The sequence below is a fragment of the Hippoglossus hippoglossus genome, chromosome 20 (genome assembly GCF_009819705.1).
Source record: "Hippoglossus hippoglossus isolate fHipHip1 chromosome 20, fHipHip1.pri, whole genome shotgun sequence".
Classification (NCBI taxonomy): domain Eukaryota; kingdom Metazoa; phylum Chordata; class Actinopteri; order Pleuronectiformes; family Pleuronectidae; genus Hippoglossus; species Hippoglossus hippoglossus.
This window is the reverse complement of record NC_047170.1, coordinates 522,295-550,029: the sequence shown is the minus strand read 5'-3', so window position 1 is coordinate 550,029 and position 27,735 is coordinate 522,295. Positions and strand designations below refer to the sequence as shown.

At 39.6% G+C, this 27,735-nt stretch overlaps 2 protein-coding genes across 6 annotated transcripts; one reads left to right on the top strand and one right to left on the bottom strand.

The window, feature by feature from the left end:
* Window positions 1-879: 879 nt before the first annotated feature.
* chchd7 (coiled-coil-helix-coiled-coil-helix domain containing 7) lies at window positions 880-17,891 on the bottom strand. Of its 5 annotated transcripts, none has more exons than XM_034571842.1 (5): window positions 17,201-17,891; window positions 7,341-7,401; window positions 5,851-5,950; window positions 4,942-5,076; window positions 880-1,175 (listed from the first exon to the last, which is right to left on the bottom strand). In XM_034571842.1, the coding sequence occupies exons 1-5, from the start codon at window positions 17,235-17,237 to the stop codon at window positions 1,128-1,130; spliced, it is 381 nt and encodes a 126-aa protein (XP_034427733.1). In that variant the 5' UTR covers window positions 17,238-17,891; the 3' UTR covers window positions 880-1,127. The 5 variants fall into 5 exon arrangements, with proteins under 5 accessions (XP_034427733.1, XP_034427735.1, XP_034427734.1 ...); XM_034571844.1 differs by lacking the exon at window positions 17,201-17,891 and adding an exon at window positions 9,710-10,289; XM_034571843.1 differs by lacking the exon at window positions 17,201-17,891 and adding an exon at window positions 9,843-10,289.
* On the top strand, window positions 16,569-25,138 carry plag1 (pleiomorphic adenoma gene 1). The gene is made up of 3 exons (XM_034571823.1): window positions 16,569-16,809; window positions 22,575-22,931; window positions 23,138-25,138. Exons 2-3 carry the CDS (start codon window positions 22,684-22,686, stop codon window positions 24,324-24,326), a joined length of 1,437 nt encoding a protein of 478 aa, XP_034427714.1. The 5' UTR covers window positions 16,569-16,809; window positions 22,575-22,683; the 3' UTR covers window positions 24,327-25,138.
* Window positions 25,139-27,735: the final 2,597 nt, after the last annotated feature.

The window sequence follows — 27,735 nt, the reverse complement described above, 5'->3', positions numbered from 1 at the left end:
TCACTGTGAGTAGTTGTTCGTCTCTATATGTTAGGCCTTTGATAGACTGGTGACCTGTCCAGGATGTAACATGCCTCTCGCCGGTTTTCAGCTGGGATCAATACATGTTATTGACTTGACTTCTTCACCGGAGTCCTTGTGCTTCATCGTTTGCAGATCCAGGACAGAAGCTGCGACTACATCGTGGATCATGCTGGTGGGTCGCGAATCGGAGTTCGTGATGGCGGATCGTGGATCGTGATGTGTTGGCAGCTGATCGTGGATCGTGATGTGTTGGCAGCTGATCGTGGATCGTGATGTGTTGGCAGCTGATCGTGGATAGTGATGTGTTGGCAGCTGGTTGTGGATAGTGGTTGTGGATCATGATCGTGATGGCAGCCGATTGTGGATCATGATGGTGGATCATGACGATGGATTGTGGATCATGGCGGCATCTGATTGTGGTGGTGGCAGCTGATTGTGGACAATGATTACAACAAGACTGTTTGATATACAATACGCCTACTCACATACTTTACCATTACTGACAATAACTCCTGGTGTCAGTTTTCCCTTACTCTTGTTGAGGGTTAAGGACAGACGATGCTGCACCTTGTTGAGCCCTGACTGCTCATCTGAAGCTGGTTTACAATGAGAATTCGTGTGTCAGATCTTTTTCATCATTTTGTTCCTATTTTTCTCTTTCATGGTTATTCTCCCACATACTAATTCTTAATGAGTGTTGACTCATTGTGACTTGACTCTGGTCTGGTGTCAAATTTGCTCAAAATGTTGACACATTATGTTTCCCCACATGGCGGCTGTGAATACCCAGACACCTGCCATGATCAGAGAAGATGTGAGTAAAGGGGTTAGATGGTTCATCATTCAAACCATAGTCAAAATCAAACTCTTTATTATTGTCCAAACAAACAGAGTTTACAGTTTCAATATCTTGTGAGACAACTAGAGTTTAGTTAAAGTATTATTCAATAGAAGAATTTGATATAACATGACATCTTGAAACATGCTTATAATAAACCTGCATGGAAAAAAAATCCTCTCACAGTGAAAAAACGTTTTTTCAGAATAGTCTAGAACTGCAAGTTGTCTACTATCAATACAACCATGGAAAAGACAAATACACTTTAGTTGATTTTAACTTTGTGCAGATCCTCTGCAGTGACACGCACCACCTGAAACAACACAGAGTAAAACATAATTACATCATGATCAGAACTAAATATAATAGATTGGTTCAAATACATTGAAATTTATTTGCATTCAAAGTAAATCAAGAGGTAGCCAGCCATTGAGCCCTCTTCAGACTGGCGATTAACATCTGTCCTGAGAGATACAGTCACAGATGCGTCCTAAATATCTCTCCTGGGACCACATCCGATTTCAGATCTGCTCTATATGCAAATAATAATGTATGGTATTTGTGTTTGCAGAGACCAAATGATGATGTTTTAAAGGTTCATTGAAATTTCTGCCAATCGATTGGCTCACTGTGTTAAAAAGAATCCAGATCTGCCCTTTTATCCAGTTCCATGCCAAAAGAGAAAGAGAGAGCCTGTTAGGTGAGTATAGGTCTCAGCAGAGGTGGGCCTTTCATGGCAATAGCACTGCTCAAAAAGAGGCCATTTCTGAAAACATTGTCATTTTTCTTATGAACCAGACACATCCATGCTTTGCTGCTCAGAACAACCAACCAAAGTTGTCAGGAGGAATGAGGAAGAACCCTTCAGGGTCCCCAGGACATGACAGGGGAGCAGAACTACAGTGTGTTTCTGATGTAGAGACATGTAGGTGATGGTAAATGTAGGCTAAATAATAAATAATATGTACACTAGGTTCATCTGTCCATTAGTCCTGCTGACTTATGTTTGTTTGTTTGTCTCAAGAATATGTTTTCATCTGTCCATCAGACAAAACTCACTTCTCCTTCATCCTCAGTGGAATCATTGACTTAATCTCATTAAAGGTGTGTGTGTGTGTGTGTGTGTGTGTGTGTGTGTGTGTGGAGAGTTGTGTCACCTTATCTCACTCTGTGTGTGAGTAATCGGATTTGTGAATGTGTAAAAAAGTAATCAAAAGGCTTCTGAGATTTTGTAAATGCGCACAGAAATCTGTAAATAATTCAGAATCTGTGTGTCTGTGTGTGTATATTCAGATTTGTAAACATGTAAAAATATGTAAATGTATAATGGAGTTGTACATGTGTGGACAAATCTACAAAGAAGTAACATCAACAATCAGTAGAGTGTTTTTTGATTAGAGAGATTATCTGGTGGGAGGTACTTAACATACATAGATGGTACAATCCAAAAGTGAATAAACTTATAATCATTATTCAAAAGTTTGTAATTATTGTACATCTCTCTCATATCTGTGTCTTCATATTGTTGGTTGTTTTTTTTTCCTTCTTGTAGGTGTGTTTACTCATTTATGTCATATTTTGTGTCTGTAATTCAATGGTTATTTTACCAATTTTAAACAATTTAAAATCGTCCAACGTAATATGTTGGGGTTAGAATTACCTTTAAAACTGCTCAATGTAAATCTTTTTAATAAGCAAAAACACCTGATATCAAATGACTTTGTTACATTACTTATCATCAACTGAAACATGGTTTAAATGACGCTCGTCACCCATATTAATACTCATATTCCTCGAAGCACAGGCAGAGGTGGAGGGGTTGCAGCGATGTTTAAATGTGACCATAAGGTAGCTATAGCTCATGTGAGAGCCTCATCATCAGCCTTATACATCCACGCTGGGAATCACAAAAAACAGTTTGACTACTTATTATATATTGTCCACCTGCCCTTTAACTTCTTAACACAGATATAGTTATAGTGATTTCAACGTTCATATAGATGTTGTTATTGAAAGCCTTACTTCTCCATTTCATTCACTAATAGACTCAATGGGTTTTAATTAACATGTAAATAACCCCACTCACTGTTTCAATCACACTTGTGCTCTTGTTCTGACAAATAGATTTGGACAAAAATTATATTATTGTCGGTATTTATCAGATAATACTCAATTTAATGAAATAATTCCTCTGATATTTACTTCACAACCATGTGTCAATACAATACAGGAAAGTTATCAAAACTGCACTCCCACACAAGTTGATGACTTTGTTATTAGTAAAGCAGCCTCATTGCAAACAACCCTTGATACTGAAAAAGAAGGTAGTAAATCAGATGAGGTTAGTGCCATGGTATAATTATATAAATAACACATACTTTAAAACAGACATGGTGGAAGTTGGAAAGGAAGTGGTGTTCTACCAATCAGGATGATCTTTGCCTAACCTGGAAAGATAGATACTTACAAGAAAGCCCTGAAATGCCAGAACCTCCTATTATTTATAATTAATAGAAGAAAATAAAAACATCCCCAGGTTCCTCTTCAGCACTGCAGCCAGGAGAGTCATAGCTCTACTGATCCATCTATTCCTTTAACTGTAATGATTTCATGAGCTTCTTCATGAATAAAATCGTAACCATCACAGAAAAACAATCGCCACCTCCTCCTTATGAATAGCAGAGATACACTGCAGGAACTTGGGAGGGATCTTCGATCCGGATTTGTCCTTTAATTCTCACTTAAAACAAATTTCCAGGACCGCCTTCTTCCACTTGCGTAACATCTCAAAAATCAGACATGTCCTTTCTCAAAAAGATGCAGAAAAACTAGTCCACGCCTTTGTTACATCCAGACTTGATTATTGTAATTCTTTATTATCAGGCTCCAGCAGTAAGTCGTTAAAGACTCTGCAGCTTGTCCAAATGCTGCAGCACGTGTCCTGACAAGAACCAAGAAAAGAGACCACATTTCTCCAGTATTAGCTTCACTACACTGACTTCCAGTTAAATCTAGAATAGAATGTAAAATTCACCTTCAAGGCCCTTTAATAATATGGCACCATTATACCTCAAAGAGCTGATAGTACCTTATCAACCCACTAGAGCACTGCGCTCCCAGAATTCAGGTTTACTTGTCGTCCCTAAAGTCTCTAAAAGTAGAGTAGGAGCCAGAGCTTTCAGCTATCAAGCTCCTCTCCTGTGGAATCATCTCCCACTTTCAGTTCAGGAGGCAGACACCATCTGTACGTTTAAGAGTAGGCTTAAAACCTTCCTTTACAATAAAGCTTATAGTTAGAGCCGGTCCAGGCTTGTCTTAGACCTGCTCTTAGTTAGGCTGCTATAGGTCTAGAAGGTCGGGGGACACATGACACACGGAGCTTCTCTTCCCAGCTTCTCCTTCCTCTTCTCCCTCCTTATCACATCAAAGAAATGAATATCTCATCAATACATGTTACTGACTTGACTTCTTCCCCGGAGTCCCTTTGCCTTATCGTCCTCAGATCCAGGGCCGCGGCTGCAGCCACATCGTGGATTATGATGGTGGATCATGAATCAGAGATCGTGATAATAATGGCGGATCCTGTATCGTGTTGGCATCTGATAATGGTGGTGGACCACGATCGAGGTGGCAGCTGATGATGGATCCTAATGGCGGCAGTGGACAATGACTGTGGACTACAGTGGCATCCGATCTTGATGGTGGATCATGATCTTGCTGGCTGCTGACCATAGACTATGATTACAGCAGGACTGCTGGATATATAATATTTCTCCTCAGATACTCGACCATTACTGACAATAATCCATCAAACAGCAGAGAAGGTACGGACCCAATTCTCCGGAGATCCTCTGAATGTCTGAAAGCGGCTTAACTTTGTGTTTTTTCCATCCCAAAAGATTTTACATATTATGATATTACTTCTACTTCTACTACTACTACTACTTCTCTCTCTCTCTCTCTCTCTCTCTCTCTCTCTCTCTCTCTCTCTCTCTCTCTCTCTCTCTCTCTCTGATTCTCCAAACATAGTTGAAATGACATCAGAGACAAAGTGAATTCTGAAAAGTGCTCACACTCACCTGATCATGGCAGGGGTCAGGGTAGTCACAGACGTTCTGTGGGAACACCGATCGTATCAACATTTTCACCTCTTCAGGGTAAACATAGGTGGGCTGACGCAGATTCCCCTCACTCACACCAACCTTGTGAAACATCTGGAAGAAAAGTGAGAGGAGGAATAAGAAGAAAAATGATTTCATTATAGCTTGTGGTTGTGAATATTGAAGACCATCCTTAAGGATTCAGTCTCCAACAGTCTTGTCGGTACATTTCTTTTTTCCATCCACCCATTTGTGCTGCTTTTCCAGCTCCAGTCATGGTGAAAACACGTTAGTCCGGGCATTATTGTCCCCTGTCCTCCTGCTTCTACTGACCCTGAGACATTCAATGCCAGACGGAATATAGTATATATATACACAATAAAATATATCCCATATGACATATAATCCCTTCAGTATGTTCTGGATATATATATGCAGTGGTCTCCTTACCAGTTGGAGATGACTGAAATACCTCCATGTGATTGGAGTTATTCAGGGCTATTGTCAGTGGGGAGTGGTAATAAGAACGTTCAGGTGAAATCCGGCTGTGCTGTTTGGAGTGACTATCAATCTCTTATTATAAGACTGGGAGTGAATGATTGGTCCTTACTCAACTTAATGTTGAAATAAGTGTAGTTTTTCCTTACTCTAGTTGAGGGTTAAGGGCCGAGGATGTCACACCTTGTTAAAGCCCCATGAGACAAATTGTGATTTGTGAATATGGGCTATACAAATAAAATTCACTTGATTGATTGAAATAAGTCTGTTTTTGTTGCTTTCCAACCTGACAAAAGTGTCAATGTCCAGAAGATATATGGTTGAAACTTGTATTTGACATAGGAAAATCAATGGTTGCAGCACATTTGATGTGGTGACATGAATACCGACCAGTTTTCTCTGCAGAAGCCTGTAGACTTTCTTCCGACGGGCAGGGTCACTTCTGAGCCGTTTGGCCGTATGGATCAATGATGCTATCCACACAGGAAGTCTGAGGAGAGGGCAACATTTAGAATCTGACATGCATGTAGTGGTTCGGTTCTGAGCAGTAATTATTGAACTTTTCACTTCACCATCAGGAAATGACTGACTCTATAGTGATAGATATATGTATACAGATTTACATCTAATCATTCTTATTTGACATTAGGCCTGTTTGGCCAAATGACAGTAAGTGGTAAATGGTCTGTATTTTCTTAGCACCTTTCGAGTCTTGATGACTACTCAAAGCCATATATGCCATTCAGCCATTCAGTGTTGAAGAGTGGAGTCTGAAAGATGTGCGACACAAAGTTGTTCCCTTTTCATTTTCTACAGTACAGAAAGGTTTTGTATATTAAGGTGTTGTGTCTGATGATTGACCATACAGCCCCATATTTTGTTTTTTATTGTGTAATCCCACAGCAGCCTCTCTGCAAGTATCAACTCTACTCCACATCTTGGCTACTCTAACTGGGACACTTCTCTTTACCTCCAGTTTATGCACATCACATGATGTGATGTGTGTTGTAAGAAAAGTGTGGAGTATCACTTAAGAGCAGCAGAGACAAGGGGATAAGGGTGCACTTGAACATGTTAGTGCACTGCATGTGAACCAATGGGCAGGTGTTGTGCCACAGTCATATTAAGTTTAACCTTCAGACTTGCAGAGGACACTAAAAGGCTAAATAGCATGTCAAATCATAATCATTTGTTGTAAAAAGTCAAAGTTGAATACAAGTTGGAATGATACGATTCTTTGTTGAACTCCAAGTCATGTGACGCGTCCACACCTTTGCCATGCAGTGATCCCATACGGCATCACACATGGAATATAGATTTGTATCAAATGTTTCTGTGGGGGTTATGTTTTTACCTCCACCAAGGAGGTTGTTTTCATTGCTGTCTGTCTGTCTGTCTGTCTGTCTCTGTCCTGTGCCTGTCTGTCTGTCTGTCTCTCTGTCCGTCTGTCTGTCTCTTCTGGATTACACAAAAACTAAAAAATGAATTTTCTTGAACCTGGGCGTAAGGGTGGGGTATGGACCAAGGAAGAACCCATTAACCTTTGAAGAAAATTTGATTCAGAAGCAGGATCCAGGATTTTTTTTGTTTTCATTTTCTTCAAAATTGCAAGATAGGGTGTATTCTTTATGAAAAACATCAGGTATGCTATGTGTAGAGGAAATTTGGTTCCGGATCAAGATCTGGATGTATCTTATCTCAATATTTGTACTGTATATGCAATATGGTGAAGTGGCCAATCAGCCATGGCGGAGGTAAGTGCTCTCTGGCTGCCCTTGTGATTTGTATATTGCCTCTGTAATCAGTTTTTCTACATACATGTTGGCAGATATGAAACAATGTATATGTCCATCCTAAACTGAGGGAAACCTTTATCTTACCTGAATGAAGAGCAGAGATCAACATACTCATCCATGAGAAGGTTACTGAGGGCAGAAAAATCTGTGAAGAAAAACACACTGTCTGTCTGAACATGGTTTCCAGCTTATGTAGCAGTGTCTGTGGGGGTTGACTGTCTACTCCAGTCTAGTTTAAGTCTTAAACATGCAGCTGTGTCACCTTAAAATATCTAATGTTATTTTAGATTTTAAAGCAGAGCAAGTTTGGTAAGAGAGCTACAGCTAAGGCTCGAGACATCTCAGTGTCCTCGACATCCTCTCTTTGCTGAATTGGATCATCTGCCCTCAGGCAGAAGATACAGACACACAGTCTAAGTCCAACAGGTTGAAACATTATTTTATAACTCAGGCCATCAAACTATTAAATTCTAATGATGACCTAGTTGACATTTCCTGTTCGCTCCGGATGACTGATGAGGGTCTTATTTTTGGGTTTTAATGATGGTTTTACAAGCTCTCGGCTTTCTGTTGTAATTTCATGTATTAATGTATTTTATGTTTATATTTCTTGTGCCCAAGTCTGTGTGCCTGTGTTTCCTGTGAGAATTTTTTTTCTTTCTTTGCCTTGTTGCAAAACAAATTTCCCCTCGGGGACAATAACGTTGAAGTTGAATTTGAAGTTGACAGAAATGTATTTATTTTTTTCCTCTAATTATTCCTAAATGTCATGTAAGCTCGCCTTTAACATCCAATCCTCAAACTGTGCCTTGTGCTCTGTGACGCAGTTACAATCATTTCTCATCTATCAGCTCAGTTTGTTTATTGTCTGTATGTTTTATACTGTTTATCTGAATGAGGTGATCAGGGGCATCACTGACAGATAGAATTGGATCGATTCAGAGGGTATCTGTTGTACAGAAAAACAAACAGACAATGCCCACTGTTGTTAAAATCAAATCTAAGTCCAAATTGTTTTTGTTTTCGTCAAGTCTATTGCTTGAATCAGTCCAATTCATGTGACTCGAGTCTACACCTTGGCCATGCAGTGACCCTGTACTGCAGGTCTCTTTGCTCCAGATGACCTCTGTCCCTGTCTATCCAGTTGTGGACACTATACAGTGCATCTGGAAAGTATTCACAGCGCTTCACTTTTTCCACATTTTGTTATGTTACAGCCTTATTCCAAAATAAGATTAAATTCATTTTTTCCCTCAATTTTACACACAATACCCCATAATGACAAAGAGAAAAAAGTTAGTTTAAAATGTTTGCAAATTTATTAGAAAATAAAGAACGAAAATATAACATGTACATAAGTATTCACAGCCTTTGCTCAATACTTTGTTGAAGCTCCTTTCTTCACAGTGCAACGCTGGAGCTCTGTCAGAGTGACCATCGGGTTCTTGGTCACCTCCCTGACTAAGGCCCTTCTCCCCCGATCGCTCAGTTTGGCCGGGCGGCCAGCTCTAGGAAGAGTCCTGGTGGTTCCAAACTTCTTCCATTTACAGATGATGGAGGCCACTGTGCTCATTGGGACCTTCAATGCTCCAGACATTTTTCTGTACCCTTCCCCAGATCTGTGCCTCAATACAATCCTGTCTCGGAGGTCTACAGACAATTCCTTGGACTTCATGGCTTGGTTTGTGCTCTGACATGCACTGTCAACTGTGGGACCTTATATAGACGGTGTGTGCCTTTCCAAATCCTGTCCAATCAACTGAATTCACCACAGGTGGACTCCAATCAAGTTGTAGAGACATCTCAAGGATGATCAGTGGATACAGGATGCACCTGAGCTCAATTTTGAGTGTCATGGCAAAGGCTGTGAATACTTATGTACATGTGATTGTTTCGTTTTTTATTTTTAATAGATTTGCAAAAAATTCTAATAAACTTTTTTCACTTTGTCATTATGGGGTATTGTGTGTATAATTTTGAGGAAAAAAATGAATTTAATACATTTTGGAATAAGGCTGTAACATAACAAAATGTGGGAAAAGTGAAGCGCTGTGAATACTTTCCAGATGCACTGTATGTACGGCTGCAACCGATTATGATTTTCATTACTTATTATGTGTCAGTATTTTCTGAATAGCTGTTGAGTAACAAAACTAAATGCCCATCAGACATGCTGAGAGCTCAAGAAGACTTTCAGTTGGAAATTCTATTAATAGTGAACACAAGAGAAGCCGCATATCTTTACATTTAAGAAACGTCAGGATAATATTGCCTGATGATTCATTCGAATGATTGACTAATTATAATAATTACAGAGCTTGATAAAGATAACGTAGTTTCAAACCTTCTAAAAGACTGTTTGCAGTATCAGTCATTTACATGAGTGGAGATGAGTCATGATCACTGTGAACTAAATAATAACTTCATAAGAAAGTACAACAAATGTGACTTACATGTATCCACTGTGAGGGTCAGAGAGCCTGCAGCAGCACCACACGACCTGAACACAAAGAGTTAACATGATCTCAGTTGTTACAGCTGATGTATAGCTTTGATCTAAAACTGTGTGTGTTCGTGTGTGTTTACTTTTTTACAAACCTGATCATATCAGGTGCCGATAAATCTCTTCAGTGTGTCTCTTTCCTCTATGTGTGCTTAACATTAGCTGTAGACTGTTATTAACCTCAGTTAGCTCTGCTAACGTTAACTACCTGTGACTACCTGCAGTTCGGCTCTGTTCCGTCACCACAGCGCCCTCCTCCGGCCAAAAGGGGGATAGGTTGGAGTTGGAGTGGGATGAAGTTATGTGTTTTTATAACGTTTTGTATGAAACATTGTAGAGTGGAGCAGTTTCATCATGTTCATGTGGCACAAAGTGGCAATACTCAGAGAACCGATACCTCATTAACTTTATTTCAGTAAATTAACTGATTAAATGAATAAATTGTATCTTTATTTACCTTATTCTTTCCAGATCTCTTTTAGGATTTTTACTGTTATATCTTTATCATTTTCATATCTCTTTATTCAATTCTATATTCGCATCTAAATCTGATTCTATTCACATCTATTTTCGTTTTTATTTTACCTTTATCTTTTCCTGATCTCTTTTAGTATTTTATTATTTCATCTTTCTCATTTTCACATTCACAATTCGTAATCAGTAGTTATTAGTGGCAATAATATAATGTAAAATGTATATATTATACATACATATATTACAGCCTCATATGACACACTATACAAAAGAACAGCCACTCAGATATATATATATGGAAGTCAAAGTTGACATCTTACAATGTACACTGCAGGTCAACGGGGGGGGGGGGGGGGGGGGGGGGGGGATATCTAACAGCAATATCAACCACAACATGGTGGCCTGTGATGCCTTTGTCTTTTGGAAGTATTTGAACTTTCATAGGGCTGTCTGTTGACCTGTCTGACTTCCTGCCTCACAGTTTAACACCTCTACCGAGCAAGTTACAGTTTGCAACCATGTCTGTCCAGACTCTGCAGTAAAGTACTTTGACGGAATCATGGCTAAATTTAGATTTTTGAGGTCACTAAGATGTTGACATTTGACCACCAACATCTAATCAGATCATCCTTGAGTTCAAGTGGACATTTGTGCTAGATGTGGTGAAATACCTCCTGGAATTTACAAGATATTACACTCACAAGAATGGGAACACATGTAGTGAAGACTTTGATTTCATCTAATCAATTTAATTTGTATAGTGCTAAATCGTAGTAGCTATGTCATAATACGTAAAATCTTAATTGTCCAAGTGAACTTTTGCACCAAATCTGGAGAAATTCCTTCAAGGTGAGGTGTTACATTCAAGGTAGGGCAGAGACAACTTGAAAACATAGCACCTCTTCTCATGGCTGCTACCACCCCATTTCAGATGTCTGTGATTTACTTGTGTGTAATGAAGTCAACACTTAAAGACTTACAGCTTCAAATTATATCAGACAGCATTCATGATCAGTCTGAGGAAGATGCAAAACACATCCCAACAAATATCACCTACACCCTACTCACTGTTTTTAAATCAAGGATAGACCACAGCTGAAATCCATCACTGTTGAGTTTGACTCCAACATCATTTGATTGAAAGATTAAACATTGTTTTAGGCTGCATGTAAATAATACTGGATGATGTCTACCTTTTAAGCACATAATATATTTATAATTAAATCTGCACATAATAAAGCAGGTTTAGTGAAAACTAATGAGTTTCATCATCCTGAGTTGAGGATATTAATGAGTTTTCCATTTCAGAAACAGAAAAGCCAGTTCCGGATTGACTAAAATGAAAAAGTATTACATTAACAATTTTCTTCCCAGTCTTTCACTGCTGCTACTGTGTCCTTCAAAGATAAATGTGCATGGTCACATATTTATATTTTGGGCTCAACTGGATTAATATGAAGGCTCTTCTCTGTATTTAGTCGTAATATCAAAGCTCCATTGACTATGGCTTTTTGCATTCAGCATGCATGGACTTAACAGAGTGAACATACAGCTGTTCCCATCTCAGTGATGGTCCACTCCATCGCTGAGATGGGTCCATGGTTAGAGTTTGTTAAACCTGCTTTCTGGAACAGGCCCCGGAACCTTTTCATTAAACAAAAACAACTGCTTTAAATGATCTTTAATTCTCTTCATTATGTGTCAGTTCATGACACATTAATCACCTCAATACATAATCCATTTCATATCTGGTCGCTCTGTAACTCCACCTTTCAGTTCTATTGTAGAATAAAGTCCATCTGCAGACGTCACTTTAACACAAGCTGATCTTGAGAACAGATCAGTCGCAGTGTACACCCAGCCACTGCAGTGTCGTAGCATCATGGTTCCTGGGCCTACTGCTCATCCCAGTGTCTTTGTGTGACCCTGCTGACTCTCAGTATAGTTTGCCTCCGTTAGCAGCAAGCATCTCCTGCCTCTCTGCAGCAGTGGGCATGTTAGGTTTCACCCCGTTTCTTCTCCTCTCCACCATTACGTTGTGCTGCATGGACAAAAACAGAAAAGACTTCAATTAGAAAGCCATTACATAATTGACTTGCTGATACCATTGGTTTCCATTATCAGGAGACAATAGCATGACTACTCGCACTGGAAGTAGATGCAGCAGTAAACATTTGCTACAAATTTACAAAGTCGAAGTCAATTTTTAAATGATGACTAATACTCCTCAGACTGTTTCATATTTTGATTTAACAAAATGGATTTCACAACAAAGATATGGAAAGCAAAAAGAGAAGAGCAATCCAATCCATTCTTCATTCCCATTGTATTTGCTTCTTTTACCAGTTACCTCGAAGGTCCAGGGATGAAAAAAAAAAACGTTTAATGAAATTGTAACTTAAAATGATTACGCTAGCAAACCGATTCAATCAATGAGAGAGAAATATCTTATCACCCTACTGCATTCTCAAGAATTTAGTATTATTCCAGCCAGAGTATTTGACGCATTAACAATAGCAGCAAATCCTCAGGAGGATTCAGGTGAAGGGTGGTTCAGCAGGCAGAGGTAGGATGTAAAGTATCAATTAAGCATAATGATACAGCAGGGGAAAAGTCTAGGAAAATAATGCTTATGTTGGCAGTGATATCATTATGGTTATCTTCAGTAGTGTGAAGTAAAACTACTCAAGTAAAAGTATTGTTAATTAGAAGAAAATCTACTCAAATAGAAGTAAAATGTAGTTAGTCAGTTAAAATTCACTCAGAGTTAACGTTACTGTAACATATTTGAAGGGTGGAGGAATTAAAACCCTAGATGCTGATAATAATGATACATGATTAAAAGGTATTGAAATAAAGAATCAAACAGCCGGCCACTTCTTATTGAAATAACAACAGAATAAATCAACAGAAAAGTCACAGATGTATAAACATAATAAACTTGTTGATAATCTCCTCCTGGATTTAACAATGAGTCATTTGTTGCACACATCTGTTTGAATGTCACTTGTGAATCTTATGCACCTCAAACAATCTGCAATTAATTAAACCTCACTGATGAGTGTAAAATGTAACAAGTCCATTGAGCCTCTCTGGTCTTGCTGTTCATTTCTTTGAGACTCTGGTTTAATTCCTTGTTGATCACGGCTGGAATATAAGAAAACAATTTCGGGAGCCAAGGAAAAATTATCTTTTTTGTGGACAGATCTGACATGAGAAGAATCTCCTCTGTAAAGTAAAATGTTGCTCTGTTACTTTATCTTGGCCATTTTTCTGGAAATCTTTCTTTAGAGATTTCTCACAAGTTTGTGAAAGTACTGAAGAGATCTACTTGGGTCTTTTTGAAAAAAGCTTTAGTGAAAAATGATTAGGAACTAATGCTTGAGACTCCTCTCTTTCACTCATTTCAGACAAACACGTGACACCTCCATGACTTCTGCCCCTCAATGTGCAGATGTCCTGACCAACCAGTTGGTCTTGCAGCATCAAAGAGGGAAACATTGCTGTCTCCCCAAGCATTATCAGCTGAGCATTATACCAGAGGACACGTCTTTCAAAGTTGTTGCTGTGCAGTTCACACTACATGATCTTTTCACCTGGTAACAGAATGACACATCAAGCTGGAGTAGAAGAAATTAATCAGTGGACATTCACAATTTGCTTTGTGCAGTTCATGCTTAAACATAGCCTACTACTTCATTTATTTCTACAGGACTTAGCGCAATATGCAAAAGTCAGGGAGGCACCTCAACACTGCATGCACCTTCACCACCATCACCCCACTGTGCGCCCTGACTGGCTGCAGTTGTCACCGACTTGTGTAGATATTTAGTTGCTACAAGTAGAGTCCGAGTCGTGTCTACAAGCTTCTCAAATCATTTCACTCACAGCAATTGCAAACTGCTGATTGAACCCGGTCATGCTAAAAATTGTGTAGTGTGAACTACACTTAAGCAAGCCACAGGTATGGCTACTGAGAATCACAGCTGAGGTCTGATGATGGCAATGCTATCAAACTGCATTTACATGCACAATGTTTTGCTGAGATTTATTTTCGAATCAGTGTAATTACTTTGTTTTCTTTGATGCTAGAGAAAAGACACTTACCCAGTATTTCCTACAGTCCTTATATGTCCGGAAATAGGCCGAACACTTGCTCTTATCATAGTTGTTGACGTCCAAACACTTACGGGAGGCATCACTTTGCTGAAAAAGAGAAGCATTGGCAGCAACAGAAAAGGATTAGACATTTAGAGAGAACGTCATAAGCCAACAGTATGAGGATGTTTGACACAATGCAGGATGTCAAGTGTCAGTAACTTACTTCGATGCATGGGTTTATGTCCTGGTTCCGAAGTTTCTTTTCCATCTGGATCTGTGTACAGACGGACAATATGTAAAGGCTAAGACATTTCTCATAAGTAGAGTCCAGCTTTCTGTGCGAGTCATTCTTAACTGAGGTTTAGTGGCATACATTTTTGATTATGATGATCGCTTAGCTTATTTGAATTTATTAAATATATACGTGTTTTATATTGACACAAAGGTACCAATCAAAGATGTACATCAACAATTTAAATGTCATTTTGCACTTTACTTTCCTTTCACTAACTAAATAAAGAATTAGTTTTCATCTGAAAAAGAAGAAACAAATTCACAGAAACCATTGGCTGATGCACCAAAAGAATATCAAGAGCAGGGATATTAGAATTTAGTTGACAGTGAAAGTAGATTATATATTTTATTATAGAAGCAAATGCATTGAAGATAATGTATTAATCTGAGTGCATACACAAATAAATTCATTCATTCAGATCTTGAGTCTGATACTTAATGTTTTTTTGTCAGTTCCTCCTGAGTGAAAGTTATTTACTCTGTTTTACGTCACAGTAAAGTGACTGATCTATGTGCCTTGGACGGTGGGTTGGTCAACACTACACATTCGATGATGTCACCATGAAGCAGGGTATTTATATTTAAGCTACAAGTATATTGAGTATCAAATACAGATATTACAGAAACCTGCAGCAGTCCTTCTGATAATAAAACTCTAAATGTTTTGCTAAGTAGTGAAGATGACAAATCGAGGGGGACCGTTGTGACCTTGGGCCTTTGGGGTGCTGACCAAAAACTGCAACAACAAAAAGACAGGGACCATTGTTGCATTCCATTCTCCATCTCTTCACTAATTTCATGCCATGTCTCGAAAGTATCCCCCCCGTCAGGTTTTGGGCTTTTCTGTACTGCAGTTTCTTGCTGACTGTCAGCCAACATGTACACAAACACTGATGTATCTTATCAAAATTAACATTTGTCATTAACTTCAACCCAACTACACTGATTTTCTACTGTTTACATTCCCATTTCAGACAGGTCCCATGACAACATATTATACACTCTTTAATTCATGTACAGTGAGAAAACACATCACAATCTATTCTACCTGAGGCTAAAACAAATCATTTCAAAACTGTGTCATATTAAGTTACATGACACACATGGTGCTTATACAACACAAACACACAAGCACGTTGTACTTCAAAGTAAAAGACAAAATGACACTGACTCACACACTTATTATTACTATTGAAATGCCCTCATCTTGATGTATAAACTGTGTGACTGAGTGAAAAGCTGCTGTTCCTTTAGTAGGAAATATTTTCATTCATAAACCAGAGGTGAACCCTCACCACCCCCCAGCACACACAGTACCGTGGCTGACCTTCAGTATTCAGTGTTACCAAACATGTAGCCACGTTTCACAACTGTTGGAAAGGTAGATGAATGGGATACAGCTACACAACACCTACCTTTTATAAATGCTAACTGTTATCCGGGCTAATGAATCGTAAGCGGGACGTGTGTCCCCACGAGTGAAGGTTATCCGGGTTTTTAAAAGAGCACGCTAAATGCCCGCTTCCTGTGTCCGGGGGAGATGTGGACATGTACAGCTGTCCCTGCGGAGAGCTAGCTAGGCGCCTGCTTCGCGACGCCAGCGGACAGCTTTACTCTACATGGAGCTAACTAGCAGAGCTACACGAGCCATAGCATGTAGCCTCCCCGTCATGCTCGAGACGAGTCTCGTTGATGTAACAGCGCACCAGGAAAATCACCCGCTCCGTCACCGGCGACTGACAGCGACGCCAGCCAATGGCCACCTCTGAAAGCTAACCACGTAGATTGACAATCCACCGAACGAATAGGACTCCTTGGCAGACATGATGGTTTTCCTATCGCTGAAATTTGGACGAAACCAAGTTGAAACGATTGACAGCGCGTGCAGCAAGTCCACAAAATGAGTTTTATTAAAAGGGACTGTGGCGGACATGGAGGTGAGAGTGGCAGCGCCCTGCACAAATCAAAAAGCACGCGGGGGCGGGACTTTTGGTGGGCGTGGCTAAAGCCTAGTGCGGTTGCATCGCAGCGCATACACAATGGCTGCTCGAAAGAGGGGAAAGCAAACAATTTTCAGGCCCGCCGCGTCTAGCAAAAAATATGAGAAAAAAATTATTAAAAATTCGGAAAATAGTTGAAAGTGAAGAAAAACTCAACAGAAAGGATGTTAAAGCGTCCGGGGTAAGTTTGATGTAAATTAAGTAAACGGTTACACAGTTCTTGAATTAAAATATCGGGGTTATTTAAATTATGAGAGAGGGGTGAGCTGGGGAAAAAGTTTGTGTTAATCAGTACCCAGTTTGGGACCACAGAGAAAACCTAGGGAGGCACAAGTAATGAAAAAAAAATTAAAATAAATTGTGTCACTGGTGATATTAGTGTCACGGTGAGTGTCCACGAACATTGAAGAGCACGGGGATCGGTGGAAAGGAGGGAAGTTGTGTAAAGTTGGAAATAGCCTCCACACAGTTTATTTTTTAATATAAAAACAGCGGCAGTGCGGTGCTCGCCGACAGCAACAGGCGCACACGGATTCGGCAATTCTGTCATTTTTCCTGCTCTGTGCACTCACGTTTATTTCTGCCTGATACAGCTACACACTTCATCATAGACGGTGTCAGCACGTCCTTATCGATCCAAGCATCTCATTTCCAAAACTATATCGCCGAATGCGAGCATGTAGCGGCTACACTCCTCTTGTCATGCTGTTTCACTTTTAGTCTCCAAACTGTATCGCGTTTCCATCCTCTGCAGCTATTGATCCCGGCGACACACGGCTGACACTTGGGCTGCGACCCACCGGGAGGCTAATAAACAAGACACGGCTTGTAAATAAAGCAGCAAAATGGAGGTAGATCTTCAGGCAAACTAATTATGAAATGCTGAAGATGTGCGTGTGCAGCCTGCGCCCGACGTGTCACACACACACACACAGGCACACAGGCACACAGCTTGTTTTAGTAGCAAAAGTCAACTTGTGTTTCAGTGTGATTGCTGTGGCAGGTTGCAGCGAGCACGTTGGGAGTTGCTCTTTACAAGATGTGCCCGTAGTGTAAAGCTGCTGCTGCGCATATCTCAGTGTATAGGAGCCTGTCATGTCAGCACTGAGCTGTAAACACGAGCTGCTCGTCCTCACATGCTTCAACGCTGCGGAGCTTCTCCTGTCGCACATTAGTTGTTGTGGCCAGTGTGTGTGTGTCGGCGGTGAGAAAGTAGATCTTGAGACAGTTCCTGGGAGGAAGTGTGTTGTCAGTGTTGGCTCGTGTCTCTGTTTACACCTGTCCTACACCTTAAACCGTCCCCACGCACCATGTGACATGCAGCCACTCTGCAGCTGTTATGGTATGATTTCCATCTGCAGTCGTTTCCATACTGAACGGTTGCTGGTGCCACAGTTTAATGTAAATGCACCTGGTTTGAAGCTGATGTCTTTCTTGTCCTGGTTGTTGTATTTGCACTTTAATGCTGCTGATGTCTTGAACGTGTGTTTTCTGCTAAATCACAACTATTCCCGGATCTATATGCATGTATGTATAATATCTTATATTGTCGCAAGATTAACATGAACTTTATAGTTGAAACATTGAGTTATGTTACATTTTTACTTTAAAAGATTTGAACTGAAAGTATTAGAATTTGGAAGAAAAAAAGCTGTTTCTGTCTCTTTTGATAAATTATTAGTACATACAGTTAATCACACCATCAGCTGAAAACTATTATTATTATTACTATTGTTGTTATTATGATTATTGTTGTTGTTATTGGCAAGATCATACTGCAAGAACTGCACCTTTTACCCAGGCAAAATATGAATTACACAATATGTGCTATAATAATGATTATGATTAATGATTAACATTGCTAAGTAATGAGAACAAAATTATAAGATTTGTTTTCTTTGCTTAAGATTTGTACAGATGTGAAATTGTTCAGCTCTTTAGAATTTCAAGCACTTATTGAGGAACAATTAGTTATTCATAATTAATTAATTATTACATAATAGAAGTGTAGTTCTTTTTTATTATTGAGTTCATTTCTGCTAGACATGCAGGAATCACCTCTTGTGATTACTCTTCAATAGCAAGATGCTCAAAGATTGATTCCAAGCTAAAGGAGATTGTTCAGTTAATAACTGACACATAAACCCTTTCCAGAGTAGATTTAGGGACAAGAAATGATGGGCTATCTGCTGCATGGAGAAATGTATGAATTAAAACCAATATAGATAAATAATATATATACATACATAATTCAGCCAAGGAGATTGTTTTCATCCAAGTGTTTGTTGGCTTGTTGGTTATTTGTTTGGTTAACTACTGAAACTTGGTTAGTAGTTATTAGTAAATGTTAGTGCGGATTAAGGGGCAGATCCAGGATTGTTTTTAAATTCTTTAACAAATAAATAATTCAGGTTATTAGGCCATTTCTCTTTTTCTTTTATATTTACTACTATAATACCTGAACAATCATGTGTAGGATATGCCCTCTAGTGAGTGACAATCTATTTTAATATCTTATAGTTGATAGCTGATAATTTGTGACTTTTTAGTGTTGTGTGAATTTTCAATAATGGAATCTGAGAATGTATGATGACAGATGTCATCGTTTCCTGTACAGTTTCATGTATTTGTGTTTTTAAAACTTGTTTGGGTTGAGATAAGAGCTTCAGAAATTGTCTTTGTCTGAAATACATGAGTAAATAATTCATCTTAGTTTATTTTAATTTTGTTGTGCATATTGGGAATCCCAGATTTCAGTTCAGAGGAGTTAACCAGATTAATGTTAAAACAAGTTTGACTGGGACACATTCTTCAGCGTATGTATTCAGTAAATATGATATTTATTCTGAATCCGCTGAATCTCAGGGTATTAAATATGAAAACCCAAACATGTAAATCTGTCAACCTTTACATGGTGATAAAGTTACTTTTGTGTGTGACCATTAGGGATAGTTTTTACAGGTGCCTTGCAAATAGTGTATTGCAATTTAGGCATACAATCATAGTTTTTACATCTCTTTGTGCACAGCGTGTAAACCTCTTTCTACTGTCTCTTTCATCTTGTCCCTCATCTATCCAGCAGACGCTGGTGTCTGAGGAAAGTGTTGGCACCTTTGAATAAGAAGCATCACCAAGGCTTTCCTCCAGGAAAAGCCTCCTCTTGAATGTCTTCTGCTTCCAACCTGGGTTCACCTCCATCCACACTACAAAAGCATTGTAGGCTCACACATGTAGGATGTTGTGAAACAGAGCCATCATGCAGTGATTCTTTTACATGTGTATGTGACAGTAACCTCCATAAACAAACAATCATTTAAATAGTCAGTACATACAAACAATTTATCATGTCTCACATAGTGACATATTAAATATAAAATCATGGACATTTCTTCAGTTCACCAGATTTCAAAACGTATCACATTCAAATAATTAGAATGAACTTGTTCCCGATAAACTAATCTGGCTCAAGTGGTAGAGCGGGTCGTCCACTAACCAGAGGGTCGGCGGTTCGATCCGAGTCTCCACCGTTCTGCATATTGAAGTATCCTTGGGCAAGATACTGAACTCCAAATTGCCTCTGATGGCTGTGCTGGAAGTGTATGAGTGATGTGAGATAGAAAAAGTGCTGCACATAGATACACCGTAGAAATGTGTGTATGAGTGACAAAAACTGTATTTAACATTACTTTTAACATCATGACTTATTTATAAAAATATCTGAGTAAAAGTACGTGATAGAAGCATTGTACTGTATCAAGGTGGTCAATGTTTGTTTCTGCTCCTCCTCCCTCATGCACACAGCATCATCTCTAAACTCTTCCTGATTCTTTACTATTCCTTGAATCTAAAACAACGTGAAATTCGGAGTCTTTGATTGGAAGGTAACAGTCTGATCAGATCCCTCTTCAGTTGTCTCATGGTCTGGATCATATTCCTTGTAGTCTTTGTTATTTGTTCATTGTTGTGCATAGAATGAAATGTGGACATTTTCCAAGGAAGTGACATGTACCAGAGCTGCAAGAAAAGTACTCTATATGATGGAACTACTAACACTACAATATTTCAATAAGCTAGGTATAATATTTTGTCTGGATGGTGTGTTTCACATAGAGGTGTGTGTGTGTGCGTCTGTGTCTGTGTGTGAGTGTGAATGCACACTTGTAGGGGAATGGAAATATGTCAGTTTGATGGATGACATGTTCCTAAACCTAAACTTTTTACGCTTTGCTCTTAATGTTGGCCCAATTTATTTAATGTGGCCGTTAATTCTTTACCATAAAACCACAGAGAAACAAAATAAGTGTGTGAATGGTGGGTGGTAAATTGTAGCGCACTTGGCAATAAGTGCTGTATAAATTAAAACATTTACACCTGCTCTCAGTCTGAATCAAAGTCTTCACTTTTAGCTGCTTTATTGTTTGCTGCCACCTGACAGCAGCAGGACATGAACAGTAATTAAACCCCCCCCACCTCTTAGAAATGTTGTTTAAACACTATTAGTTACTACAACAGCAAACGTGTCGATTGAAACAGGTTGCCACCTTAGGATTTTGAACTTAGTTGGGTCTGTCAAGTCACAAAATGTTGTTACCAAATATCTGCTAAATGTAACATATTTACCATACTGGCAACTAAAACCTCATCTATATGTATATAGTATAATGGACTATATTTTGTAAATGGACTATACAGCACATTTCTAGTCTTATCATCCACTCAGTGCTTTTAGCTACAAGCCACATTAACCCATTCACACCCATTGTATTATAATATATGATGCACTTTTTTTCACAGTTAGGTGGCAATTTGGGGTTCAGAGCCGGGGTTTGAATCACCAAACTTCTGGTCGGTGGACGGCCCACTCTAGCTCTTGAGTGTTTTTTCAACAGTGCAATGTGGCCATTGGTTTTACCCAAGTACATATTTGGGAAAGCCAAAGTAGCATATAGTAATCCTTCATATGAGATCGAGGGTTCTGTGTCAGCTGACGGCTCACAGAGGGACAACTGCACCGAACCCTTGATGTTGATGTGCAGAGACAGTTATCAGCTGTCTCACTGTCTCACTCAACTGTTTCATGTTAACATGCAGGTACGAAGGCAAACCAAGAAGAAAGCTTCATTGGAATTACCATGCACACCATGTAAATACAATGCTGTCTAGTTTTTTAAGTTGAAACATACATGAAGAGGTGTTGATTCAGCTGTATGATTATTTTTGTTGTGCTGTTGAACTGTTTTGCATTATACAGAAAGGTGTTTTGTTATGTAGCCTACCTTCATTGAGGGTTTGGTTTCTCTTCTGCTGTTCTTTTGCTAAAATATTATTGCATTATACTTTATTCTGATTTGACGGTTAGATGTTGACTATACACAGATGTTGATACATCTAATATTTCAATATATATTGCCCTAAATCATGTTAGTTAGACATCATGATGTTGTAGACCTTTGCTTCAGGAAATTTTCTCTATCTGGACCTCAAATTTAAATCTATCTGCCTAGGGATGGAGGGGTGAGAGGTATTCAGTTGATTGAATACCACCAGATGCCAATACATCCTACACACTGGACCTATAAGGAATAAACAATACATAACCAAACAAGACATAATATCTAAGATATTAGAAGAAAAGGATATAACTAGATAAATATAACAATGGAATAACATTTTACACACTTTAATCACTGTGGTGAGTAGATTCAGGAACTGGGGTTATACTGTATAAAACTGCACTTTTGAAGAAACAGCTATTTCAGCTGTTTCTTTACTAACTATATTTTTACCTCACTGAATGTCTCTTGCTACTGTTGCTACATAAATCCAATTCCCATGCAGGTATCATCATTTGAGCTTATGGGATATTAAGACCAGCACTCATGGTTCCATCGATGATACGTGTAGTAAATAACTCACTCTCTCTCTCTGTCTGTCTCTCTCTCTCAGGCCCCTGAGTCCGGACGATGTTGAGCACATAAAGCTGGATAGAATAATTGCATCAGATCTAGTTGGGCACTCTGTCTCTGTCCATGTAGCTGGTCTGCCTTAAGGTGCCATGGCTACAGGGACCCAGGGCCACCGTGACCACATCTTGGAGAAAGCCAAGCTCACGCCACCCACAGGGAGGCGCAGGAGAGCCGAGGGGAAGCCGAAGAAGAACTTCCCCTGCCAGGAGTGTCAGAAGGCGTTCAACAGTCTGGAGAAGTTAAAGGTGCACTCGTATTCTCACACAGGAGAAAGACCCTACCGCTGCTCCCACCCCGACTGCACCAAGGGTTTCGTCTCCAAATACAAGCTGCTACGGTACAGACAAGCAACAGTATATAGCAGGCTGCAGCATGTCTCTTTTCTCTTTATCTTTGGTAACATAGTGCTTTGCAGTAATCAGAATGATGTGTTGATGAATACTAGTTCACAGGTCTTATGTGTATGTATAATGTAAAGCATGCCTACCTAAAACATGATTGCAAGAATTCTGATTGCTTATACAATCTGTCTTGTGTTCCAAGGCATATGGCAACTCACTCGCCAGAAAAAAACCACAAGTGTTCATACTGTGAGAAAATGTTCCACCGCAAGGATCACTTAAAGAATCATCTACACACTCATGACCCATACAAGGAGGCATTCACCTGTCAGGAGTGTGGCAAGAGCTACAACACCAAGCTGGGCTTCAAACGCCACCTCGCCCTCCACGCTGCCAACAGTGGAGATCTCACCTGCCAAGTGTGCCTGCAGCCATTTCCTAGCACCGGGATTCTTCTAGAGCACCTCAAAACACATGCTGGCAAGTCCTCTGGCGGGACCAAAGAGAAAAAGCATCGCTGTGAGCATTGTGAGCGGCGATTTTATACCCGGAAAGACGTACGACGCCACATGGTGGTGCACACCGGACGCAAGGACTTCCTTTGTCAATACTGTGCCCAGCGCTTCGGTAGGAAGGACCACCTGACACGTCACATGAAGAAGAGCCACCCCCAGGAGCTGCTGAGGGTAAAAACTGAGCCAGCTGATTCGCTGGAGCCTATTGTCTACGACTTGGCTTCTGGGGACATCAAGGGTGAACTCCCTGGAATGCTGACGCCAAGGCTCCACCAGCTCAACATGTACACAGGCCCCGTCCTGGACACAGAGCCCTTCCCCACCCCCACACACCCCTTTTCTTTAAAGTACCCGCTGGGCTCCAACTTTACCTCATACACCGTCTCCTCACAGGAGCGGGAGCAGAATCTAAAGGGAGAACTGGAGACCTACCTGATGGAGCTGCAGAGCAGCATGCCCTCCTCATCGTCTGCAGCCCAAGAACCCCAACTCTCCTCCTCCAAACTTGACTTGGGGCCTCAAGTTGGCGGGCTGGAAGGAGCGAGCGAGGAAGTGTCCTTGTCCAAAATGTCCACTTCGGTCGCAGCAGCCACTGCAGGTGACTCTCTGGCCTCATCCTCCTCTCTGATGGACTTTTCACAGCTTTTCAACTTCCTTCCACTCAATGGGCCTCCGTACAACCAGGCAGGGGGCAGCGGGGGGCAGGGTGTTGCCTATCAACCCAACGAAGAGCCCACACCTCTCGTCCAGCTGCCCCCCCAGTCCTCTGAAGGCCCAGAGGCTGCAGAGACGCCGCTTCAAGGGCTCCCCTCCTCCTTCATATCCAACCTGAGTACACCCACCACACTGCCCCGATTCCACCAAGCTTTTCAGTGATCCAGTATGTACTGCAAATTGCACACATGCACTCTTAACACACACATACTGACATGCATGTCAAGCTACACAACCACACAGGCAGAGAGACACTGAAACAAGATGCCAGTAACACATGATTGGTGATATTAGAAACGTCCTCCTTGAAATATAACATGTGCAGACAGTAACACATGCAGCAGACACATAATGATGAGCACTGACAACACACACAGACACAGAGCTCTCCACACAAGGTTTGGTTTAGTCCGTTTTCTAATGGCAACTATTAGGATGTCTTCTTTGCCCCTATCAGTTTTATTTAAGTTGGCTAATCACCACGATTCCCTAGTGATGTGTTCATTTAATAGCAGAAAAACGATCCTCTAGATCTTAAATTGCAGCACAAGCAGCAGCTCTGACAAACAGGTCAGCACAGCTCAGGTTCATACTTTAATAGATTTCAGTGCAGCACTTCTCTGTGCACTGCATCACCATCATCAGTACAAAAATCTGCAACATACACTGCTGGAGTATAACCATTTTTCTGCAGTAATGTGAACCTGACACAGCAAAAAGAGATCAAAGGTGAATTAGAGGAACTTTCACTTAGATGAATGACATAGATGAGCTTCGTATGCAGATTCTGAAATTCATAATGTTTTTCATTTGAACACTTTGAACGATCTGATGCTGTCAAGCATCATGTTACCTCTGTTTTAAATCATGATTTTAAAGGACCAGTCTGTAGTTTTGGTATGTTTTTGTTAATTTGCATTGCTTTAGACACACACACACACACACACACACACACACACACACACACACACACACACACACACACACACACAACTAAGCTAATGTTGATGGAATCAAGTGAAATTCTAGGAAATTAAATTAAATACATTGAGAAATAAAATATTTCTAGTGTAATGTTAAAGCTTAACATGCAAAACATCCGGCTGGTCCTTTGATCAATCTATAAAAAGAAGTTCATCCACATTCACATGATCAAACACAAGGTACTGAGTAGGAACTACTGAACGGCAGCATTACAGATTTACAATTCATTTTCGTAGTCGATAGATTTTCTGGTCAAATGTTCTCCTAATTCTCTGACAGGGGATATTTCACAAAAGTTGAAATGTGTCTTTTATGGTTTATCTTCCACCGCCCCCTAACTGAAGACACCCAATCACAGACAGAACTTTGGAGGTAAACTCATCAGTACAAACACCAAGGGCTGTCATTCTCTTGTAATCCCCTCTAAAGACCCATTCCACCACAAAAATATAGTATACCTAGATGGAGAGGTGAGATGGAGAGGTGAGATCAGTCATATAAGTATTAAGTCATTAATGAGCACCAGTTTCCACATAGAAAACTGAATTGTGATGAGTTTGATTGTCTACTGAGACGCTCCCCTTGTTTGGTTTATGTCTTATTTTTTCAAAGGTTATTACAAAATGTCAAATACCACAAAGCAAGCACCCCCAAGAATCATGAAAGTTATTAATGCAAAAAAACACAAACTATCATCTTCACGTCCTTCCTGTCTGTAGTCATGGCATGTGCATTTAGAAGGAGATAAGACTTCTAAGAAGTGTAGTTGGTAGGACTGCCCTTTTTTTTCAATGTTGGACTGAAACCTTTAGTCAGGATTTGGATGCAAAAGATCCAGAAGAACCGTTGTATTTCATCATCACAGAATTGAAAATTAACATTAAGACGCAAATTAGGTACTGCGAAAAATGATTAAGGTGGGCAGGGGGCTGAATTTGATACTCTGCTTTAAACATTTTTTTATAAGGAATAGAAATATTTTCACAGGCTTCCCACTCGCCCCAACTTTGAAAAAACTGCAACAACTCTCTGAACCTCAATATATGAAATGACCAATACCCACATTAATGGCAAATATATGAAAGGATTTGCTCTGTTTACCAAATATTTTTCACCATTCTATATGTTAGAGACTTAGGTGTAGAATATAGTCATTAAATATGCCAGTTAAGTTTTTTTCTCACCCAGTGTGGAATAATATTGAACTCCTCGAGAATATATGAAGTCCATAAAATGTTATGTGAAGCTGCCACATTTTGCTGCTATTTTGATGATTTAGTCAAAGGAATGGGATGTGAAACAGGCAAATGAGGAAATAATTTATGAGTGAATGTTTCACCGCCTGGTGGTTATTCCATATTTAAAGCCTGAAAAAGTTCCAAAACATTTTACTGTTCACAATCAGGTTACTAGTTTGATGTCAACCGTCCACTGCCACAAGTTCTCACTTCCTCTTGTACGGCTCCACTTCATATTTAGATTAACATGGAAACTTAAAAGATATTTTAGTCCTGCGGGTTTTATGTGGAAATCAGCTGGCAATTATATTTGCATATCCAACAAGATTGTAGCAAATACATTATAACATTATTTCGTAAACTTAATCATTGTTAAGGTTCATCTGAGTTTTATAAAGTGGGCTATTCACATATACATTACATTAGCTTCCAGTGTTACTTGTATCATCTTGTAAATCATTGATTCACCATTGGTCATTTAACATCAAAGTGTTACTTTGTGAGCCAACAAGCTAAAAAAAACAACTTTTCAGGAATGAATTGTGTTCTTTAACTGTGTGGTGTATATCAAAGAGTCTGCTACCTTTTTAAGTGTTACTGAACCTGAATAGTCAACATTGTCCCATCCTTTAACTTTAATGCCTTTCCCTCTAGAAAGGCATTTGTACGAGCAAAGCTGCTTACTGGTGGGTGACGGAGGACTTTAGTGTTTTTTGGGTAGATCCTAGGTTAAATATATAGAACTGTTTGAATGTGAAGCAGGACAAAACTGGAAAAGGGCTGAGATTCGCAGCTAATATTCCCTGGATTAAAGATACATAAAGTTCATTAGGCCAAAGCATGCTTCTTTTAAATCAGCTGTCTCAGAAGTCTTTCCTGTAAAGCCTTACAAAGGACTGTCATTTCAAATGCAGTTCAATATGTTGATAGAGAAAGACACACATTCACTGATAGATCATATTAAATGCTGTCCCCACCGCCTTATCTATCCATGGACATAGTTTTGCCTCTGAGACTTGTGCTTCTACTCCAAAAGATTTGAGGTGAAATGGACTAATTTAGCCGATGAACCTTGTATTGACAAAATTCCTATTATAGGATTTTTTTTTACTTTCATTATATGGTGTCAAAACCTGGGCCAACCAAGCCAAATCTATCTACATGGATAGAGACCACTTGAGGGAAGATGTTTTTTTTATGATTTATGTGAATTACATCTTTAATTTCAAAACTTAAAAAATAAGCTTGAATCAATCTTTTTAAGGGACATTATATTTGGGTGTGTTCATCATCTGTTGTTCTTATTTAAACGTTAGCTATTACCTGCAGTCAGTAAGGGCTTCCACCAC

Coding starts and splice junctions, on each gene's coding strand:
- chchd7 (XM_034571842.1), bottom strand. CDS start 17,237: ATGATGAAGTGTGTAGCTGTATCAGGCAGAAATAAAC. Junction 5,077..5,850: donor GGCTTCTGCAGAGAAAACTG/GTCGGTATTCAT, acceptor CTTTTCTTCCAG/ATGTTTCACAAGGTTGGTGT. Junction 1,176..4,941: donor CTGACCCCTGCCATGATCAG/GTGAGTGTGAGC, acceptor GTGTTGTTTCAG/GTGGTGCGTGTCACTGCAGA.
- plag1 (XM_034571823.1), top strand. CDS start 22,684: ATGGCTACAGGGACCCAGGGCCACCGTGACCACATCTTGGAGAAAGCC. Junction 22,932..23,137: donor TCCAAATACAAGCTGCTACG/GTACAGACAAGC, acceptor TTGTGTTCCAAG/GCATATGGCAACTCACTCGC.